General features: G+C 37.5%; 1 protein-coding gene across 1 annotated transcript in view; it reads left to right on the top strand.

Annotated features, from left to right (window-relative positions):
- The window catches only part of LOC142081988 (uncharacterized), a 66,684-nt gene that overhangs the window by 29,846 nt on the left and 15,684 nt on the right, over window positions 1–21,154 (top strand). Inside the window, exons 14-16 of the mRNA XM_075149447.1 lie at window positions 4,983–5,082; window positions 16,924–16,963; window positions 18,010–18,061. Coding sequence (XP_075005548.1) covers window positions 4,983–5,082; window positions 16,924–16,963; window positions 18,010–18,061 — 192 coding nt within the window. The remainder of the gene's footprint in view (window positions 1–4,982; window positions 5,083–16,923; window positions 16,964–18,009; window positions 18,062–21,154) is intronic.

Below are 21,154 nucleotides of genomic sequence, written 5' to 3'. Positions count from 1 at the left end.
ATGACTTGAAAAAGAGCAGTTTCTCCTTCCTTATTGTTGTTTGCCTTGCTTATGGTACATTAAAGAAATTTTCCAAATGAAATTGAGTATTTGTAGTATTTTCTGTATTTCCAGCCTCAACTCCCAGGTCTTATATTAAAAGTAAATAGAGCGTTACCTCCATTGTGTGTGCTTCCCATACATGCCTGAAATAGGATGTGAGAGCTGAGGCTGAAATACAGGAAATGGCTCTATTGCCTCCCCCCTTCACCTGGTTACTCCAACAGTTTAGAAGAAACTGACCAGAGGAGTTTTCATCTGGAAAGCAGCCACAGTAGCTTGAGAAAAAGGGGTGGGGAGTGGGGTTTGCTTTTCCATTTAAAATACAAAGTCATAGAAGCCCAAGGAAACCATATGCCCTTTGGGCCTGCAGGTAGGAATATGTAGTCTCTTAAACACTTTTTCCTACCATGTCTTCCCATACAAAATTAGACGTGGATATTTGGGTTGCAAATAACAGTGCTCAAAACCAGAGCCATGTTATGTTAGGCGGTATATTAACACATAAGGAAAACAGTTCCTGCTTTGAAGATTCTACCATCTAAAATTAAAGAGGAGAAGCAAATATGTATATGAATACCAAGTCAGGATAAGTTGAGCAATATTTGGAGCTCAGTGTAGATGTCTGGTGTGGCTGGACTAATACTCACACAGGTCTGTCAAACGGGGTGCAAAGGTTTGCCTTTGCAACTGTGAAATCACTGCATAACCCAGGCTTATGTAGGCCTGTATACTGTAATCTGAGCTGCTGTGTTGAGGATTGACTGTTCCTGACAACACAAAGTATCCTTGAGAAATCAAGAAATGCTTGCCTCCTTTCCTTTCTCACTCTTCCCCGCCTGTTTACGTGGTTGTTGCTTGTCACTCTGATAGCTTGCTTTGTCAGCAGCAGCCCAGCATGAGCAAGAAAGGGACCTGAATCAGCACTGAGAAACCCTAGTGGTGTTTAATTTTTAGTATCTCCTGCTCTGTGGTTTTCTGTTGGGGAGGAAGAAGGGGTTATGACAGTGTCACAGCGTCAGTGAGTTCATGGTTTAGAAATACTGGATGTGTTTCATGTGAAAGGTATCTATTGATAGTACATCAGGTATTAGAGTTTGCTATATAAAAACTGTATATGCCGTGTCTGTTGGCTTTCTACTAACCCTTTGTTAACCAGTTCACAACACATTCTTGAGACTTGATGAAGTATAACTTCGTTTTGCTATTTTTTGTTTTAATTATGATGCTGTAAGATAAATGACTTTACAATAGTCTATATATCCAGTTTTAATACTGGATTCACCCACTCAGAACAGGATTCAGCTTACTATTTTCATAGACCATTGTATCTTGCATCTGTGGGCAAGGAAGTAAACCTAGAAATTAAATGGAATATTGAAGACATGGTACAGATTAGAATCAGGAAGCAGAGATGAATGGATAAGCATATTTTCTGCAAGAGTATTTCCTATTAATTATTATTTGTGGTAATTTAATGAATCTCTTTGTAGCTTTGGAACACTGAATGTTAAAAAAAATGCATTTGTTGAGTTTGTGGCACGGCTGCATATTTTCTGTGTAGCAACAATATTTTACTACAATCTAGTGAAACTTTTTTAAATTGGAAAACTGATTGTTTTCTTATTTATATTACCTTGATCAGGACATCTGTTTCTATATTCGTAGAAGGAAATTTCTATCCTTTCAGTGATACATGATCTGCTGGAATAATATAAGCTGTCCTACCTTGGCTTTGCTAAATTTTTATTTTAGGGTTTGCCTACATGAGTATCAAGATAAACTAATAAAAATGTGAATCAAGTTTGTAGGATTTACTACATGATATATTGTGGCAGGTATTTTCCAGGCTGGGAGCTTGGAAGTTGAGAAATGAACTGTGTGTGTGTCTCCCTGTGAGTATGACTACACAGGGGTACTTAAGAAAGATGAAAGCAATTATATTTACTGTTACAGTACCTCAGAGTACCTCTGTGTGGATATGCCACTAGAATAGGAAGTAGAAAAAAATAATCTTTCAACTTCATGAATATTTAGGACTTAGGTTTAAACATACTAAAACAAGAAGGCCCTTTGTTACTGGGTTTTAGCTGATCATCAGCTATAAAGTCAGGAAGTTTTCTTCCCTTGGTATAAGCTGGCATAGGTGAGTTTGTTCGTGTTGGGGTTTTGTCGTGTATTTGAGTTGGAATAGAGAATTTAGTAGTCCGTTAACATAACGGTCTCTTTGGGATACTCTTATAGCAGTCAGAATGCTTGGTGCAGCGTATTACAACATTTATGATAAACACCATTTTCGCAGCTGCCACTAGGAAGCACATCCATGTTCCTACATTGCTGAAGTTACTTAAATTCCTGACATTGACTTGAGATTTTCAAATGTTGACATGTTCAACAGTGTTGCTTTTGGGAAAAATGTACTGTATACACACAGGAAAATGATACTAATATACAAGACATCAGTATTTCAAAAGCTAATATTCAAATTTCTGGTTTATATAATGTTTTTAAAGAATGCAGCTTTACAGAAATGTGGACAATTAAAATAAATAGCACTAGAGTTAGGAGATGTTAAAAGACAGGCAATTTAGGAGTTCGGATCCAACATGTAGTTTCTGAGGTTATTTTGAAGAGGAAAAAGATATGTTTTTTTAAGTTTAAAATGTTTAGTCAAGTCTTTATATTTTGTTAGGCATAATAGTCTAGCATTTTTCACTGCCAGATGTGTAAATTGACAATTGCTTCAAGTAATTTTAGAATTGTTTTTGACATGACTTCTAGTTCTTGAAATCAGGGACACCCATTCAACTTTGGGTAGTGAATAAACATCAAAACACACAGCAAGAAGGACGAGACGTGGTTTTGTGTGATCGCAACTTTAATTCAGTTCATCTAACTGCCTGCATATAGTAACAACTTCAAGGTGTTATCTTTTCTCTCCTGTTCCTGTGTATTAGAGGAAAGATGTCATTAGCATGAAGAAAGGTTCCTCTGTCTTTTCACTGTTAAGTCATAAAAAAATCAGTGCTGTGTAGGATGATGCTGTTCCTTAGCCCAGAGGAGAGAGGACTCCTTTAAGGAGTCATGGCTCCATTCTTTTCATCTGACCAAAAAAAACATGTCCCCTCTGCTCCACACCTCAACCCCTGCGTTTTGAAGTTGGGGGGCTGTTGAATTCTAACATCATCTATATCCTTCCTGTCTGCCGAGTATTTAATCTCTGATGCTTTTAGAAATGCCACTGGTTTCTGTATTTGTATAGAAACAGGCTTTTGGTAAAATCTGTTAAAAGTGTTACACTAGTAGGAAAAATGTGATTTTAAAATATTCTTCATGACTTCGTGCACAATTGGGAAGCTATTACATGCTTCAGAAATTATTATATGTAAGGAAAAAAGTTGGAATAAACTAAAACCAGGTTATTTAGTCATGTATATTCATTTCCTGGTATAGCAAACATCTGGCTTGGATCTTCCAGAATCCAATTGTTCCTTTCTTCCAGGAAAATGCCCTCTTCAATATCCTAAGTAGCTATATGTTCAATGTTCCTTTACTTTTCTACATTTTTAGTAGAGCAACTACCAAATTTAGAAGAATTTTTTTAGACAGGACATTTAGAGAGTTATGAAGTCCTCTGAGCTCTGTAGGATAACAAAAAAAAAGAAAAAAGAAAAAACAAAAAAAAGCCCCAAACAAGCAAACACCAAACTTTGGTATGTTTTTCATGCTTTCATGGAATACATCCTTTCCTGTTGTCCTTAAAAAAGGACATAAACACCGGAAGAAATCCTGTAGTATCTTGTAGTCAAACTCCTCCTTGTTTGAATTTTACGCTGATTTAACAAAGCCAAAAATTTCATGTAAGGTTACTAAAGAGCCTTTAGAAACTCTCTTTGTGCTCATTAACAAAAAGAGCTTACTTCCAGAGAGCTAACGACCAGAGAGAAGAAATACCCTGCCGCAGAACTCCATGCTTGCAGTAGTGCTGTGTGAGAAACTCCCAACCAGTAGATTTTGATACCTTGTGCAGTCCCATTTCATATGTATGATGGAAATGGTTGTGCTTGTGCTTTGGAACAAGTAAGAGACACTTAGGGACAGACCTGTATTTTGAGTGGGTTTCACATTTTTAGAGATTCAAAAGTAGAGAAAGGTGCTTCTTACTGGTGGATGCAAATTCTTGAATAAATACAGTCATTGCCCTCAGACCTAATAATGTTCACTCTAAGGCTTTTGCCAGTGTATTGATTCCAGTGGTAGATCTTTCAGTGGCAGAAAGAGATTTTTAGGGAAGTAAAATCTTAAGTGAGAGAGAGTGCTTGTCTGCAAGGGCAGGTGTGTTAGTTGGCTACAGAGTAGGGAGCAGAGTACTGGTTGGGTTTACCTTTAGAGGAGTGTCTGCTCTCTTCTCTGGAAATGTGCTGTCTTTTACAAGTTCCGCTCTCCCATTTAACTCCCAAGGATTGTGTTTGAATTCTTTTCTGTGAGCAGATCCGCTTATTTCTTGATGCTAAGAGAAGTAAACCTGGCTCTCTAACTTGACCCCAAAGTAACCTCAGCACACTTAAAATAAGAGCGAAGTTTGTTTGCTGAGATTTGCTCAGGTTCCACTGAGAGTGAAGCCAAGTATTTAGTTTCTTTTCAAGTGCTGTTAGTTATCTATCTTGGAGAACGCTGGAGAAGCAGCACAGTGTCCTAGCAGTCTGAAATATCCAATAGTTGATTTCATGGTGGCAAAATAAAAAATACAATGAAACATTAACAGAAAATTATAGTGATGCTGGATGAAAAGTCACTGAATGAAAATCGTAGTTTGTAGCAGTGAGCACTAAACATTTCCATTAGATTTGACTTGAATGCTGAGCTACAGTTATTTTTCAGTTTGGTAAATTTAACTGATGGTCTGCATCTAAGCTAATCTAATTCCTACTTTTTTGAAGCAGGGTCCTCGGGAAGCTGTTATTTGGCTTGCTGTACACCATAAGCAAAAACAGGCTGTAGAAATCTTCTCCAGAGAGATTGCACCAGCTGGAACTGGCATGGGTAAATATTCACATCATCTTCTAAGAATTTTAAAGTTACTTTTTTTTTTTCCCCTGAGCATGACTAGCACCCAAAGACTTTGACATGTTCAGTTTCATTGCACTGTGTATAGTGAAATCGTAATTTTTTTAAAGGTATTTATGTTTGGTGTAGAAATGGCACCTGCAGACATTAGCAAAATAATAAAATGAAAGTTCTGGAAGTCCACCTTTTTGTTCCTTTGAAATTCTATCCTTCCATTGGTGCTACTGTCCCTTCCTGCCTCTTTGCCATTTCCTCATTTGTCTTTGTTTTCCTACCCATGGTTATGCTGATGTGCAACAGTGTCTTGTTCTATTTTACCGTGTTATTACAACTCAGTAATGCTATTAGACCTCACTGGCAATAAGCATTAAGAATGTTACTCAGCTGTCAAAAATTTATCAGAGTGTCTGGCTATAACATTGCAGTTTATGAAGAGCTGTACAGTTTCAGGGTTTTGAAGGTTCTCTTTAGCACTTAGTTATCTGATGTTACTGCAGAAGATTTTTATAGATACTACTGTACTTCTAACCTGTTTAATGTGTAGCTGCTTGTGTAGGTAATTATAACTTTCAGACAGAATTCAAAACTTTTTAATATGATACTGCAGTGAGAATGCCGACGACCTGCATCTAATTCTTTATTCACAGTGTATATTAACTACTCAACTTAAATTCTGATCCTGCACTATTAAGTCTAACCTCAAATTAATCTGTCTTTAACATTTGATTTTGTATGAATTTGTGGTGTACTGCAACTATTGCAAGATTTATTTTTTAATTGACTTGTGAGGTAAAGTCAAAATACTGGGGTTTAATTATGTCTGTCTTAGTTTTGAGTGTGTATTTTAAGCATTTGCATAAGGGTCACCTAGTGTGAAATGATCTATGCTTCTATTTTTTACCAAATGTTTGTTCTAAAACACCTTTCCATTTGTTCTTTGTAAATGTCATTAGATTCGCTTCGCTTTCTAGGAGGACTTACTGTTTGATTACATTGAGCAAACTCTTCTTTTTTGCTTTTTTTTTTCTTCCAAGTCACTTCTAAGTGTCACCACTGTATCTATCTCAGTTGTAGATAGCACATTCATGTTGTGATTTGCTGCTTACATTATGGATATTCATCCCACTTTTACTATCCATTTAAAATTTGGACAGCTTATTTTGAGGACCAGAGCCCAGATACTTTGCAATGCCTTCTACATATCTTATGGAAGAATATATCAAGGATTTATATAGGTCTTCAAAATTAAATTATATCTCGCAACTTCCATAGCAAATCTAGAATCCTGATTAATGGAGGGGTGGTTAGATGTTGTCTGACAGGTAAGGAACTAATAAACATTTTATTTTCAGTGGATTCAAAATTGTATGGAAGTGTGCGCATTCTGTGTTATAGTCTTTACAGTGGTAGCAGAGATATAGTTAATGCAGGGTGGGTTGTTTTTTGTTGGGTTGGGGTTTTTTTAAGTTTTATTGAGGTAAGGTCAGTGCGTGGTCATCCTTTTCTTTTTTCTAGAAGATAGAATATGATCATGTAGAACTAATCGGGGAGTATTCATTGAGATAATTTTTAAAGATTTGGCAATTTTGAAGGCTGGTTAGGAGGTCAGCATTTAGCATACATGTAAGTTGCTTCTAAAGACTGTTTTTTCTGTTGAATGAAAGATGGTATTTTCACAGTTGGACCAAACTACCATTTCTATAATTAGTTAAGTATTCATAATTGAAGTAGTTTCTCCTTTTTCTTTATTCAATTAGACTATGTAACATACCTGAAAGTAACGATCTATACTTACTCTTTATTTTATATATGCATAGACAATCCCCTAGCAAATATCTTTTTGAACAAAGGAAAGCTGGGAACAATTAGTTATTTGTTAGATCCGAAGCTAATGGATGTGTACTTGTCTCTCCAAATTCTTAGTCTGTGCCTCTTCTTTCATAAAGCAACTGCTATGTATATAAACCTTGTTTGAAGTTTGAAAGTGCTAGGTTTATTACGGTTTCGGTTTTTTTCCTTTCACCACCTTTCTTCACAGAATGAAAAAAGTAAAAAATCTGTGCTACCTGGCTTAGGTGGAGTATGTCCAGTATTGAAATTGAGTTACCAGGATATGTGAACACCTGTGTCACATATTGAAAGCTGGCCAAGTTTTCAGTTCGTGTTATCAGGGCTCTTTGTGATGAAACAGATGCGTTCCAGTGTAGGATCAGGTTAGGCAGGCCGCATGGATGATGGTGGGGGTGCTGGTTTTGAACAGCTTAAACTTTTTACAATATTCTGTAGCATTTATTCTCAAAAAAAAAAAAAACCAAAACCACCAGAAAAACCCAACCAAAAAAACCTGTTTCAATTCATAGAACCGCTGCTAATGAGCAGCAATGAGAAAGAGCATATTTCTGGAATCATCTGGGGCATATGGTGATAAATAGCACTTTTGCTTGCCAGGTACAGGACTGCAACAAGGTTTTTGGCCTCCGTGATGTAAATTACTAGGGTCAGAGGGTATCAGAGCTGTTTACTGGTATGCTTCCGAGTGCTTGAACAACCCCATAAGTAGTCATTTGTTTTTTTAATTTGTTGAAGATATATTGAGACTGCTTCATACAGTCACTTCTTTCAGTTGCTGTTATCTGGTAGATTTCCTTATTACCTGCACAGATAAACTCTCTGTATATGCAGAGAAGGGTCAGATTTGGGATCTAAATGCTTAGTAGGCTGCTTGTTGATGTGGAATGCTTTTAAGGCAGTGATTACGAAGAGTCTTTTTTCTTTTCTTATTTTCTTCTGAGACTTAGCCAAAAAAAAAAAAAAATTGTGCAATACTGCCATACAGTAATTAGCAGTGTATTAATAACTGAATCAGCTTGATGATGCTTAGTTTCTGACAGTGGTGCAGGCTGCCAGAACTTGCTGTGAAGAGCAGAACAAGGAATGCCCACTGCTTAATTGTCTTAAAACAGACAGCTCCATAGACAAGACTTAAATTAAAACTCTTGTCAGATAGGTGTGTAAGGGGTCTTGGGAACAGCAGCCAGAACCAAGATGGTTGTTGTTGTCCTGGGTGAATTCTTGAATAACAGGACCTGATGTTCATTTCCTGCCCCCTTCTCCCTCGGCTTTTACCTCCCCCTCTATTTCACTGGGCCATTTTTGCAAATGATTACTATTCTCCGTAGTGTAACAGCTTCAGTGAGAAGCAGAGCATGCTCCGTGGGAGTTTGGTCACTCATGGGAGGGCTGGAGTGTCCACAGGCAGAGAAGAACCCAGAACTCGAACCTCCCATGCCCTGAGTAAGTGCTCTGGGCAGTGAGCCCGAGGTCTGTTTTTGTACAGTGCTGCACCACTTTTTCTTGCTGGGCTTTGAGCGAAAATAGCTGTTTTGCACATCCCACATGGGTCTGTGTATGATGTAACCTTGTGTGGCTTTGTTCTGCCAGAATGGTGGTAGTTGCAGGGATGCACACCAAGTGAGGTTTTAAGCATGTGTGGCTTTTCCTGATGAAAACACAGGCACCCTGTAAGCAACAAAGTCCTGCGTTTCAAGGATTGCTGGCTTGGTCATGCCCCTCGCAGCTCTCCTGTGTTAGTTCTCTTCCAGGAGGAGAGGTAATGACTATGAGAATGATTGCAAATAACCTTTCTTTCCTATTTTGTATATTCTTTTAATGAAAAACCGAGGAAAAGCAGGAACAAATTATAAATCCTTCATAACCAGCAGCAAGGAGAAAGGAGGAGTTGTTGACTTGTAGGGTGATGTCACCTGAACTGAACACTTCATTCCATTATTTTTTGGACATTTTGAGAGTGACCGGTAAGAAACAAATAACATTTATTTAGTCTGTACCAGACAAAAAGGAAAAAAGGAAAAGTTTTGCTCTTCTGCTTGGGCTGTACCTAGTGATTGTGAAGTATTGTTTTTAACTATATTCTTCTTTCACCTCAATGGCAGTTTGGTATTTGTGATGTGTGGACAGTGGTACAGGTATAATAATTTTCATATATAGCACCTTTCGTCCAAGAATCTTCAGCAAGCTGTGTAAACACCATCGACTAAGCTTTCTAACGTCTAGTAACATTGGAAAGTATTCTGTCTGCTTTACAGATGGTTTCCTGAGATGGTGGAAGGAATCATAACCACAAAAGAATTTGAATCGGAGTCCTTGGTTCTGCTTTCCCTGTAAGAAATGCTAGAGAGGAACTCCACCAATATTTAAGGAGACCAGGCTGGCTAAAATTTAGGAATGGGGAGTAGAGGAGAAGAGGGATAGAGAAAGGAGATTTGATGGTTCAGAATAAGGGTGGAGAGTCCTAAGAGCTCCTGCTCTGGTCCATGGTATTTTCCAGTACTTGTATATCGAGAGGGAGGCAGCACCGAGCCTAGGCTATTAGATTTACCTGTGTTTATCAGCTACATCTTTTGAGATGAAATCCAGGAGCACTGTCACTCTTGGTGTTTCGTCAGGTTGTTTCAGCCTGCTAGTGGCTACTTGTGGAGCCCTGAGCTAGATTTGGTAGGCAGTTTTATTTTGGTAATAGTATCATATTATGGGAATTATAAATTGTAGGTAAAAGAGGTATTAATTTCTTTAATAGTCAGTACTACAAAAGCCTAGTTTTGGTGGCTTTCACTTAGGCTAAATTTAAATCACTTGAGTCAAAATTTTTTGAGCTATTTGCCTGATAAACTTTTTGAGGGAGTTTTCAGTTACAGTTTTTCAGACATTGCAGGGAACAACAAAAAAACTTCTTTTTCTTCCTGTGATTAAAAAGCATATTGCAACAATTTTGTTGAGGAGTGGTCTTCCTAATGCTTCACAGCAGAGACTTAAAACTTAGGATGTTAGGTCTTGAGTGTCGGAGATGTGCTTTTTAGCTCTTCTAGTGAATTTAAAGTCTTAATGTCAGCATTTCTTGACTTTTGACTCATTTTGCAGCTTTGATTATTTCAAAACATTTTTGGATATGATACATTTTTATGTATTTTTATATGTAAAGGATAATAAAACTTAGGCCTCACAAAAGGAGAGCACTGTATAACTTCTGATCAATTTGAGATTGCTGATTCCCCACCACCACCCCATTTATGGTAGATCTGATAATCAGTAGAAAGACAACCATCTCAAGGTGTTGTGCGGCTTTGAAATTTCCTATTTCTTGTGAAGTCTTATCCTCTGTGTCAGAAAAGATAAAGGAATGCTACCTGTATGTTGGAATGGGCTGAAGCATGCATGTGTATGTGCTCTGCAATGTAGACAAGGAGTTACACCTGGAAGACAGAAGTTTGGGAAGGTGGCATCTTTTAAAAAGCTTCCATAATCGAGAGTGAAAGACTGAGATTTTCATAGCTATTCCCTAACGTTTTTTCTAATGCTTTTTTGAATTCCCATCGTTTTTGTTGAAGATCAGTGGGGCACATGAGTGTATGTGCACAGAAATTTTCTGAAGTATTATTAAAACTACAGATGAGATTCTTAAGCCTGGAGAAGAATTCGAAGTTACTGTATATAGACATGCCATAGATTAGAGAGTGATTTGTTGTTTATTTTCTGTTTGGAGTGGAAGGCTTTTACTGTAAACTTCTGTTGAGCATGGTATTTAGTTTGCCAGTTCAAACACTTAATCAGTTTTCATTTGGATTTTGCTTTTCTGATGGCTTTAAAGGGATACAAGCTATTAAAAAAAAAAAAGCCAAACACACCTAATCCAATCTTTTTATCTTTTTTTACAATTAACACCTGAGTTTGTAAAACTTTCAATTGGTAAAAGTATGCTTTCTGTTTATTTCTCAATACTTTGAAAGTTGATAATAGCCAAGTTTTTTTAACAGCAACTAGCAAGTTAGTTTGGTTTTATGCATATATGGTCTCCTGAAAAAAAGTAAACACTTTGAATGTGTCTGTAATGTTCATCCTTAATAGTGAGGTCTTCGCAGCACTTTTCCTATTCTATAAAGTGAGTTTTTCTATACTTGGCAGTGAAGAATCCTAGACACACAGACTCAGATTTTAAAATCTGTAGTAGCCTATGGGAGTTCAATGCAGTTCTGCATTGCCCAGTCTATAGAAATTCACCCTCGCTTCATAAAAGCTAGCAGTCACAGATCAGGTTTGTACTACTCAGTGAAAATGTCTTCTTTATATACAGTTCGGTCAGCCATATGGTTAGCATTTAAATAATTTGTGTTAACGTAATGTATTTATTTTGTCATCTTTAATTCAGATATTTTATTCTCAATTAAATGCAGTGTAGAAGAGGCTCAGGAAGAGCCTTGCTGTGGGAAACTGGCATTTATAGTTTAATAGGGGTTCAGTAGCTAAGAAATGTTTTACTAATAGCTGAAATCATGTGCTGACCCTTATTTCACATTAAAATGACCGGAGTTTGACACTAAGATGACAGCTGGTTAATACAACTTGAGATTTTAAAGTGCTTGAGTATATGTAAATATTATGACTGATCTCCTAAGTGTGTTGGAAGATACTTCCAGAAATGTCCTTGTTCTAACAGTTTACTGCAGTCCCCATTTTTTGAGAATAATATTGCAGAAGATAGTTTATCTGCTGTATTCAGAGGACATAGATAGAATAATTAAGATCGTATAATTGACCTCTGTAAACAAAGATTGTATGTATTTTGTACTTCTACTAACTATATTGTAAGAACTGTTGAGTATAAAACCTTGGATTTCAGATTTGTCTAGTTCGATCACTTAAAATAATGCTTGAGAAGTAGACTTCTTTGATGTCTGTTTTTTATATATAAATATATCATTTCTTAGAATATGCAGTAAATGGATTAATAACCTCTTGGTTGAGCTAATTCAGTCACCAGAAATATAAGGGACAAACCATTTAGGGTCAAAAACTGTAAGTTGGTGAGCAAGAGACATCATTGTATTTTGGAACGCAGTGAAGTTTCAAAGAAAATAGTGTCACCTGTTGAATTTAAAGTACTTAAAGCTTTTTAGATTTCTACTAGTCAGAGCATTTTCATGCTTTTTTATTCCAAAACATTTTACAAAATTTTTCATGCAGTCTAGCATCTTTCTTTCATATATTGCATAATGGTTTATTCTGTTGAAACATACACAGATTTGTACAGAAATATTTATTATTTTTTGACAGAAGTAGATTAAGAAGTCATAAGCCAAAATGGGGTGTGGCCATTAAAGTAGGATTTGAGTAAGATAGAGGAGCTATTAAGGAGGCAAAACATAAGGCTCTCCCACCATCAGAAAATCCAGTGGGGAATTACGAGAGCTGGAAGGAATGAAGCTTGTTTTGCTGGGAATTTGCATCTCGTAGGTTGATTGCACGTTCCAACTGGAGCTTTTCCTGCCGTGGGGCGTTTTACAGGGTGCCATATCTATGGCATAGATTATAATGTATTCGAACATGGTGGTTTTACATATTGAAATAGGTGCTTGTTCGGGCTGATGTTAAGCATTCTTCTTGCCAGGGCTGGTTTTCAGTGGATCCACACCCTGAAATGCTTGTGTGAAGACCAGAGCTGGTGCAGGGGAGGAGAGAAGAATGAATGACAAAGGATGAGGAGGGAGGAGCTGTGACAGCCCAGCTGAGAGCAACATTGGTTTTCCCAGTAGTCTTTTGTTTGCCTGCTACCACTGTTCATGAAATTTATCAGAAACTTGCTGTCTTTTGCAGCATATCATATATAAGCTTTAAAAGTATTGGTATTTGCAAGTCCAGATGAGTTTTGTAGGGTGAGAAAACAAAAAAGATTTAGAGGCAGCTGGAGAGAGAAAACACACATGGAGGATCAGAAGTGGTGGAGCTGCTGTATCAAGGAGTATATCTTGAGTGGACTTCATCTTGTATTATCTACATGCACATCTGTCACCACATGGCTGCCAAATTGCGGAGGGGTGGGTGGTCGTGGGATGTTAGCGTGCTTTGCTATTCTTGAGATTCCTCTCCATCCTTCAGATTTGGGTGAAATTTGCCGTTAGACCCAGAATTTGGGGTCTTGCAGGTGTGCTGGAAGAATCATGAACACAAAGGAAAAAACGTGACAAATACAAATATACATATATGTACACACAGAGGATGATGGTTTGTTTTTCCTAAGATAATTGGGCTGAAAATGGGTAAGATTGAAAGTAGGCTGAAGTAGGAGGAAAGAGTCATAAAATGAAAAGACAGGTTAAGACTGTATGAAGAATTGTGCAGATTAACCAAAGAGAAGCACTTGCTAAATAATAATTGATTCTTTATTTTGTAGATTCAAACCTTTAAGCACAGAATCCAAAGGAAGGATCCTATACCAGTGCTTAGTCACCTAGAAAGAAGTAAATTTAGTGGACTTAGTGCCTGACATTTCTCCAATCATGCCAGGTATTTGGGAGTTAATGAAATCAGTGGAATTCAAGTGGTGTAATCCCCAGTACTGACTCCTTGCTTTTAAATGCCCAGCCACCTGGAGAATTTGTAGTTATCAGGCTAGGTCCTCAGGCACTGCGGGGGAAAACGTTCTCATAAATGGTGGGCTTTTGAATCATACACACTTGAAGCAAAGTAAATACCATGATATTCAGTGTGATGATTACACCAGACAAATGTTGTACCTACAGATGGACGTGAACAGAATATAAATAGATTGAAAGGAAGGTCTCCAACTTAAAGGCATTCAGCTCATTTTGCAATGCATCAGTTTTGTGCCATTCTGAGGCACAGAAGCTGGCAGATAGTAGTGGCGAGTTGTTCGTCACCTTGAAGTGAAGCACTTGTTCAAGAGGCTGATTGGTGGCAGATAGGATGACACCGTGCTTAGTGATACTTTATCTGCCTTGAGGAACTAATGAACAGAGCTCTGATAGCAAAAAGTGGTCATATAAAGTTTCTGGGAAAGGAGATCAACAGCTTCAATTTAGCTGATAATCGTATCAACTTGATACTGCAGCTTGATTGATAGAGGTATGACACATTATTCATGTCATTGTAGATAAAAATAAGTCTTTTTCCAGAAAGGAAGGAGGGAGAGCATCTGTGCAGATGCTGAAGCAAGCAATGTAAAGTAAGCATAAAGTACAGCATGAGTAGATCTTTTTAAAGAAGGTGTCTTGGGACAACAATTGATGTAAGGAGATCACAATTAACTTCAAAGAAGTAAGTCTGGCCACAGTGACAAGCCCACTGTTACCTGGTTACGCTTTACCTTCCATTGCTGCCTTTGTTTTACTGGAGAAAAGTCATGGGGATCTGAGCCCTGGGATGAGGTGAGATGGTATGCTCTAGTGCTGTTTACACAAATAACAAACCACTGATTATAAGCCATAGTCAATTTAAGATTTGCTTCATCTTCTCTGCCTGAAGTCTAAATAGGAATTGCATATAGTTAAAATTAAATTGTACTCACAATCGCTCCCATCTTACTTATGTTAACATAAACAATGGATTGGATAATCGTAAGGTGGCATGAATAACGTTGCACCTGGGATATTGGTGTAGCTTTGTTCTGCAATTGCATTTATGTTCAGGGGTAGCTGTAGTATCTCCAGAGACAGATCTGCTGTTACAGTAGCTTATTCTGGAGAGCTTTGCAAGACCAGCAATAGCAAGCAGCAATAGACGGTTATCGTAGCCTCGAGGTGTGAGCAGTGGTTGCTCTTAGATAGATTGTTTTCTTGTCAGTGTTTGGAGGGCTGCTTTGTTGTAGGAGCCAAGTTCCATTGTGTGAGAGCAGGCCAGTGAAGAGCTTTCTTTGAGAGCTTTCAGGAAGTTGAAATTGATGTCGGAGCAAAATCTGGTATCCTTAATGAGCAGTTCAGCTGCCTAGCAGGAAGTGAGCCATGTGACAATCCACAGATAATTTAAATTAACTAACTTTATGAACCTGTATTTTCAACATGACCTTACCATATCCAGCCTCCTCCCCCAACAACCTAAATAAACAAACTAGGCGCATAATTCAATAAAATAACTGCAGTTGGTTTTAATGTTGAATGGCAGTTTTCTGCTTGAAAGAGTACACGGGTAATATGTATAGGGCTGAATCTTCACTAGATCATTTAAAATTGCGTAACACTAATGGATTCTTTCACATTCTATCCACTACCACATTTTTTGCAGCAGAACTTAGTGAGTAGGGAGGTGATTATTCATGTCTGCTTTTTTTTTTTGTTGAAGGCATTCTTTCTTTCCTCTACTAAAAAACATCATAGACTTTTTGGGGAAGGAGGGGGATTTAATACTAACACCCCTAAGCCCTTCCAATTGTTCTCAACTGTGGCACCTTCTAAAGGTTGCTGTCTTTTGAGGTTGGTTGATTGGTTTGTTGTTTCAGCCTCTGGCTAAAAATATAGTTAGTGAAGTCTGTTTATCTTGTGAATTAGTTATAATATGCAAGTAGTGTAGTAGCACACTGGCCAAGCTGGCAGAGTGATTATGGACTAACCTTAGGCAAAAGACCTCTTCCATGCCTTTAGGTTTAGTTACTGTAATTACCATCTCTGAATCAGTCATTCAGATGTGCACTGAATTTTAGTTTTGTTGATTCCAAACAAGTCTCCGATTATAGAGCAGTGTGATCAAGATAAGGACTATGTGACAGCATCCTTCTTCAAAAACTTCATTAAAACACCTCGTTAACCACTATTTCAGGGAAATCACTTCCAATGAACGTGAATATGGCAAGACTGTCTAATCTATGCTATGTGGTACCATCTATGCTGCCACTGGTATGCATGCACATTACCAAGGCGCTGAAGCCAAGCTAAAACAGTCTGCTGAGAAGTAGAGGTTATCAGTGTGAGCTTAGTACCACAGCAGCGCAGTTATGTGTCTCTTAGTCTGTTTGGAGCAGGGTCAGAGAGAATTCACATCTGGAGGAAGCATGAAGCCCTTTTTAGCCAAGATTAATTTGGGTAAATATACCATGTGGGCAGCTTCCTACAGCATTTGTTTCTAAGGGACTGCTTAACACCCTTGTTAATTCCTAGACTGATTTAATGTATGCACTTTACAGTTTCTTTCCCCTGCAATACTATACGGAGCCTGATGTACTGTCTGTGCATGCTATCCATGCCAGAAGGAAGGGTATGAAGAAGGAGAAGCTATGCTCAGGGTGAGGAGAGCAGAACTGTTTCTTCCAGAAATACGGAGCTGGGTAGATGGGTTTGATGGTAGTAAAGCCTGGCAACCTGATACTGAGAATAAACAAGAGTCTAATCACAGTCAATGCTGACTTACTGCAAATCTAGGATCATGCTAATGACTTAAGCCCCTAAACTACCTATGTACCAAAGACAGAGAATGGGATCTGCAGTACCCAGCACCTTAAAAAAGCAAAGCTAGCCAGTGATAATGCTAAAGAGAAAGATGCAAGTTAATCTGAAACAGTTAATCTAATAAGAAAAGTCATATTAAACAAATATTAAACCAAACCATGGCTCAGGTCAGAATTGTTTCTCTGCTCTCTTTAAAAGTAAATAAAACAACAGCAACAAAAAACCCAAAGCTAACTTCTTTTTCTATCAAATGTATTGCCTGACTGGCATTGGTATATGAAATAATCTGTAGGTTCTTCTTCCCAATTAGTTTATACTTTGCACATTTTGAAACAAATTCTTTTTTTTGTTAAAAGTCACAGTACCTTTTACATGTTTTGCCTTTTTAACTGTTATATAAAATGTTCAGTTTTGTTAATTTATGAGAACATATGTAATTTGCTAGATATTTCCCGGTATTTATTAAATCTGCATGATAGGAAACGATTCAAGCTACGGTAAGCTATGAGCTGTAGTGTTTTGAAGATGGCTTTAATGGTTCTTTTTTGAATTTAATTTCCATTTCCAGCACCTGGCCTCACTGGAATTGTTGGAGGGCGCCCCAGAGTGTAAGTTAACTTCTGATCATTAACTACTTGTAATGTGTGATGGCGGTGTTCCTACCACTCACCGTCACAAGCTTCCCCACCTTGAAACAGGAACCACAGAAGCAACTAAAGTCTTTCCAGTGAACACTATGCTTAATAACTGATTACAAGATAATAGTGAGTGCTACAAGATATGCATGCAAATAGTAAAATTCTTTATTGAATTATTGAATATGAGTTACATAAGTCTCTGATCAGCTTATAACAATGTCTTTGCTTAATGAGCTGTAGGGGGAACTTAAAATTTGACTTTATGGCAGGACAGTAGCTCAAGCGTGTGCCAATACATACAGATTTCTGGACCAGATTTCTCTTGTACCTGTTAGTTTGGCACATGGGCACAGCAAATTTATGTCTGTACCAGCCCACTTCGCCTAGAAATGTGAGGTCAAGTGTCCCAGAACATCCCACAGATTGGTAGCATGAACCCATTACGTGAGCAAGCCGAACAGAATAATACCCTGGTTTGATTCAGTATTTTTCTATGGCTAAAATCTGCTGGTGATTTATATGCTCACCTTCCCATACTTATTCATGAGAGCGTTTAAAACTTTCCTGTCCCTAAGCAAATACTTCGATATGTCTGTCTTGCACGTGGAGATGGGGGAAGAAATTCTAGATATATTTCCAGCAGCTCTGTGTAACTAGCCTGGATATCAGTGTGGGGCTAATCACAGTGCAATAGACTTCAATGTCATGAAGTGCATACTTTTTCAAGAAAATATTTTCACTATTTTGGCCTCTTCCTTCCCCCCCCCCCCCCATTTTCTTCCTTTTTTTTTTTTAAAAAAAAAAACAAACCTTACTTTCTTAATAATGAAATTTAACGAATTTCTGCACTTCTCAGGCTTTCCAAAATTGTTTGGAAAACCGTTGCTAATCATGGCTAAATAGCTTTTAATTTCCCAAGTGTGTGTCTGGTGTATGAATAATCTAAAGATGTATGATCTTACATTTTCATTGATTTCTGGTTAAATGCATTTATGCTTGTTGTTTTGTGTGTCTAGGTCTCCAGTTTTGAAGCCATTTTTCTTCTATTATCCCAAAAACAATGTTCAGGTAAGACTTACTGCTTAAAGCCTGGTCTGTTCTCTTTGAAGTCATTTGAAAAATTCTGCTGACTCTGGCATTTTTCAGTGACTTCGAGTCCTAAAACTGCAAAGTATTATGGTAATTTTGATTAAAAAATATTTTCCCAGAGACTAATGTTATCACACAGAATGTTTTACAGCAGTTGATCTTGCCAACCTTGCATTTTAATTGCTGTGAATTTTGAAATACCTTGCATCAAAACAGAATATCTCTTTTCAGGTTCCTAGAATTGTAGGTTTGAATTATTTTTACTGCGTTTGCAAAGAGTGCTTATGAAAATTATGTATTTGTTGAAAGTTGATGGTTCCTCTTTAAAGAGAAGGCAGTTGGGTGTTCAGAGAGTTGAACATTAATCTTGTGAACCTGACACATCTTGTGACCTTTGGGGGGGGGGAGGATATCTACTTTTTTGTGTATACTACTGGAAATACACTGTTAAAATCAGTGCATTTCCTGATTCACGTAGGTTTTACCTTAACAGAGAGTTGGGCTGTTTCCTTCCAAATACCCTGTCTGTAAAAATGGGAGTAGTAATTTCTGCTCTTACCTACATTACAAAAGCTGTAAAATTATGAAAGCCTGTGAGAGTATTGTGATGAGCATCATGGAGGAGCTTGTGAATGAGATCTATCTTTGTGACCCTATTCAGTTCATAACAATAGTTTCTTTCAGTCTGAGAAGTTATGGTTCAGATGAGTAGGCAGTCCTAGGTGAGAAATGACAGTGTAAGATGAAACGTTGAGCTAGAACCCTACTTCTTTTCTGTTATGAATGTACTTCTGTAGGTTGAAGTCTTCAAGATAAACTTGAAGAAACTGGTTTTACTGAAAACGTAAAATGTTTGGATTTATAAATGTTGGTCTCTGCTTTTCTGAATGCCATCAGATACTTAATTTATCCTTTGGAGACTACGGACAAAACTGCATATATGCCCTTCTTTTTCAGAGGCCTTTAACTGACTTTTAGCTATTGCATGCATCTCATGCCAAGGCATCCTAATAATGATGCTTCGCACTTAATAAGAGCTTTCTCACTCATTCACCATCAAGAAAGCAGCCAAAGGCCAGGACGTTGGTCTGTGTTAGACCACGGGTATTGTGACAGGCTTCTGCTTAGGGTGATGAAGGGAAGCCTTAGGAGCACAGGCAGCAAATGAAGGGGGAGAGGGAGGGAGAAAACCAACAAACAAAACCCAATTGATTAAAAAAACAACTTTGTAAAAAAATTATCAATAATCAATTTAAGTGTTCTAAGCATTTCAGAAAAGGACTGTTTCATTTTCGTTTTTAACGTGCATGCAGTGCTTAGCACAAATAAGCCCAAATGTTACATTTTTGTTTGAGTACTACTCTGCATTAGTGGGAAATAATTTAAGATTAATTTTACAGCGGAGATGCTATTTAGTTATTAAAGCCACGTTTATAAACTGTGCATAGTGGAAAAGCGTTAAAAAAACCCCTCACCTTGTCATTTAAAGAAGTTTAAGTACTTATTTTTATGGTCACTTATATTTTGCTTTATACAAATGGCTTGTCTTTGCCAAGTTTAATATGAAATTATTATCTTTATGGCAGTTTAACCTACCCCTGTTTTGTTCATCAAATTAAACGTAAACTTACTAACTAGCATTGTGTTCCAGACTTGGTAAAATGCTGTTGAGATTAAATACTAACCTAATTTAGCAGGGAAAGAAAGCAGTGTCTCGTATACTCTCTTCAGTACAGAAAATCAAAATCCTTGCTCTAGGAACTAATCTGATGAATGCACTGATACGCTACTAACAAAATGCCGTGTGACGTATCACTGTTGTACTGCAGTCATATTAAAGGTTATGTAAAAGTGTGGTGTAAGTGATTTAAGCCCTGGATTCAAAGTTTTAGCCATGTATTAACAACAGTGGTCTAGCTAGAGATTACAGAGTAAGGAAGGTATGAATTAACTACTTCTCTAGATTTGAAGTTCAGTTACAAAGAGTGTAGTTGCTCTAGTTCAGCATTTGACCTAAAACCAAAAAAAGTCCATAAGGAGATTTTCAGATATGATACCATTGCCACAGTGGGTTCTTTTGTTTTGTGTTTGATAACACCTTTCAAGGTGTCAGTTTGGATTCAATATCTCAATACTGCTCTTATGCAATTGTCCCGATTTTATCATAGATCAGCAGTGGTTTCACAGTGCAAACAATAGTTATTTTCCATGTGTGCTTTTTCATGTTTAAAAAGTAACCTAAAACTTTTCCCTAGGGAGAAAAATTCTAGCAAACCTACTGAAGACAAGAACAGCTTTGTGAAATATTTTTATTTTTTTTAATCTTCCTCTTGCATAAGCATTGGAGGCCTTTGTCACTATTAGCTGTTCTCTAAGAACAATCGTAAGGAAGAGGGCTGAGTAGAATTATCTTGCATTTGCTGACAACTGAGCACTGATAACTGCTGCAGCTAAGTTGGTATATATTTTGTTGTGGCAGTGTAACCTGATTGTATGTCTGAGTCTTTAGTACTGGGAGTCCTCCAATGCAGATGAAATGGATGCAGCTGATTTTTCTACATGATTGTGCAGTATGATTTGACCAGAGAAACCTTTGCTTACATCTTAAGTGAATAGCCCAATCCGCTAATGAAATAGCACACTTGACTATGTATTTTTTCAGATTTCTTTGCGGGGGGTGGGCAGGGAGAGCTCATCATGCAAGATGAACAGCATGGCATTTTTTCATTTCATATTTTCATCTCAACATAAACCCAAAATATCCAGTAGTAACTTATTTTTTATAAGTCGCTTTTACAAAATTTATTTGAAGATGAATATAGGATCCAAAGAGAATTTTGTCATTAATACGGACAGTGACATTAAGAAGAAAAGGGGGTTATATCATGGAAGAGCTGGAAGCTTTCAAGTTTTGGGATCCAACTGTCAAGAGTTGAGACACAAAATTCCATGTAGTGCTGCTGTGTATAGAGAGACATGGCAAGAGAGGGATTTGTGTTCCTTTAAAACATACCCAACTGGATAGAGCATTTCTTTGATTTTTATGCCTTTTTCCCTACACAAAGATTTCTT

This window comes from Calonectris borealis, chromosome 4 (genome assembly GCF_964195595.1).
Source record: "Calonectris borealis chromosome 4, bCalBor7.hap1.2, whole genome shotgun sequence".
In the NCBI taxonomy this organism is placed as follows: domain Eukaryota; kingdom Metazoa; phylum Chordata; class Aves; order Procellariiformes; family Procellariidae; genus Calonectris; species Calonectris borealis.
This window is presented reverse-complemented; position numbering and strand designations above follow the sequence as displayed.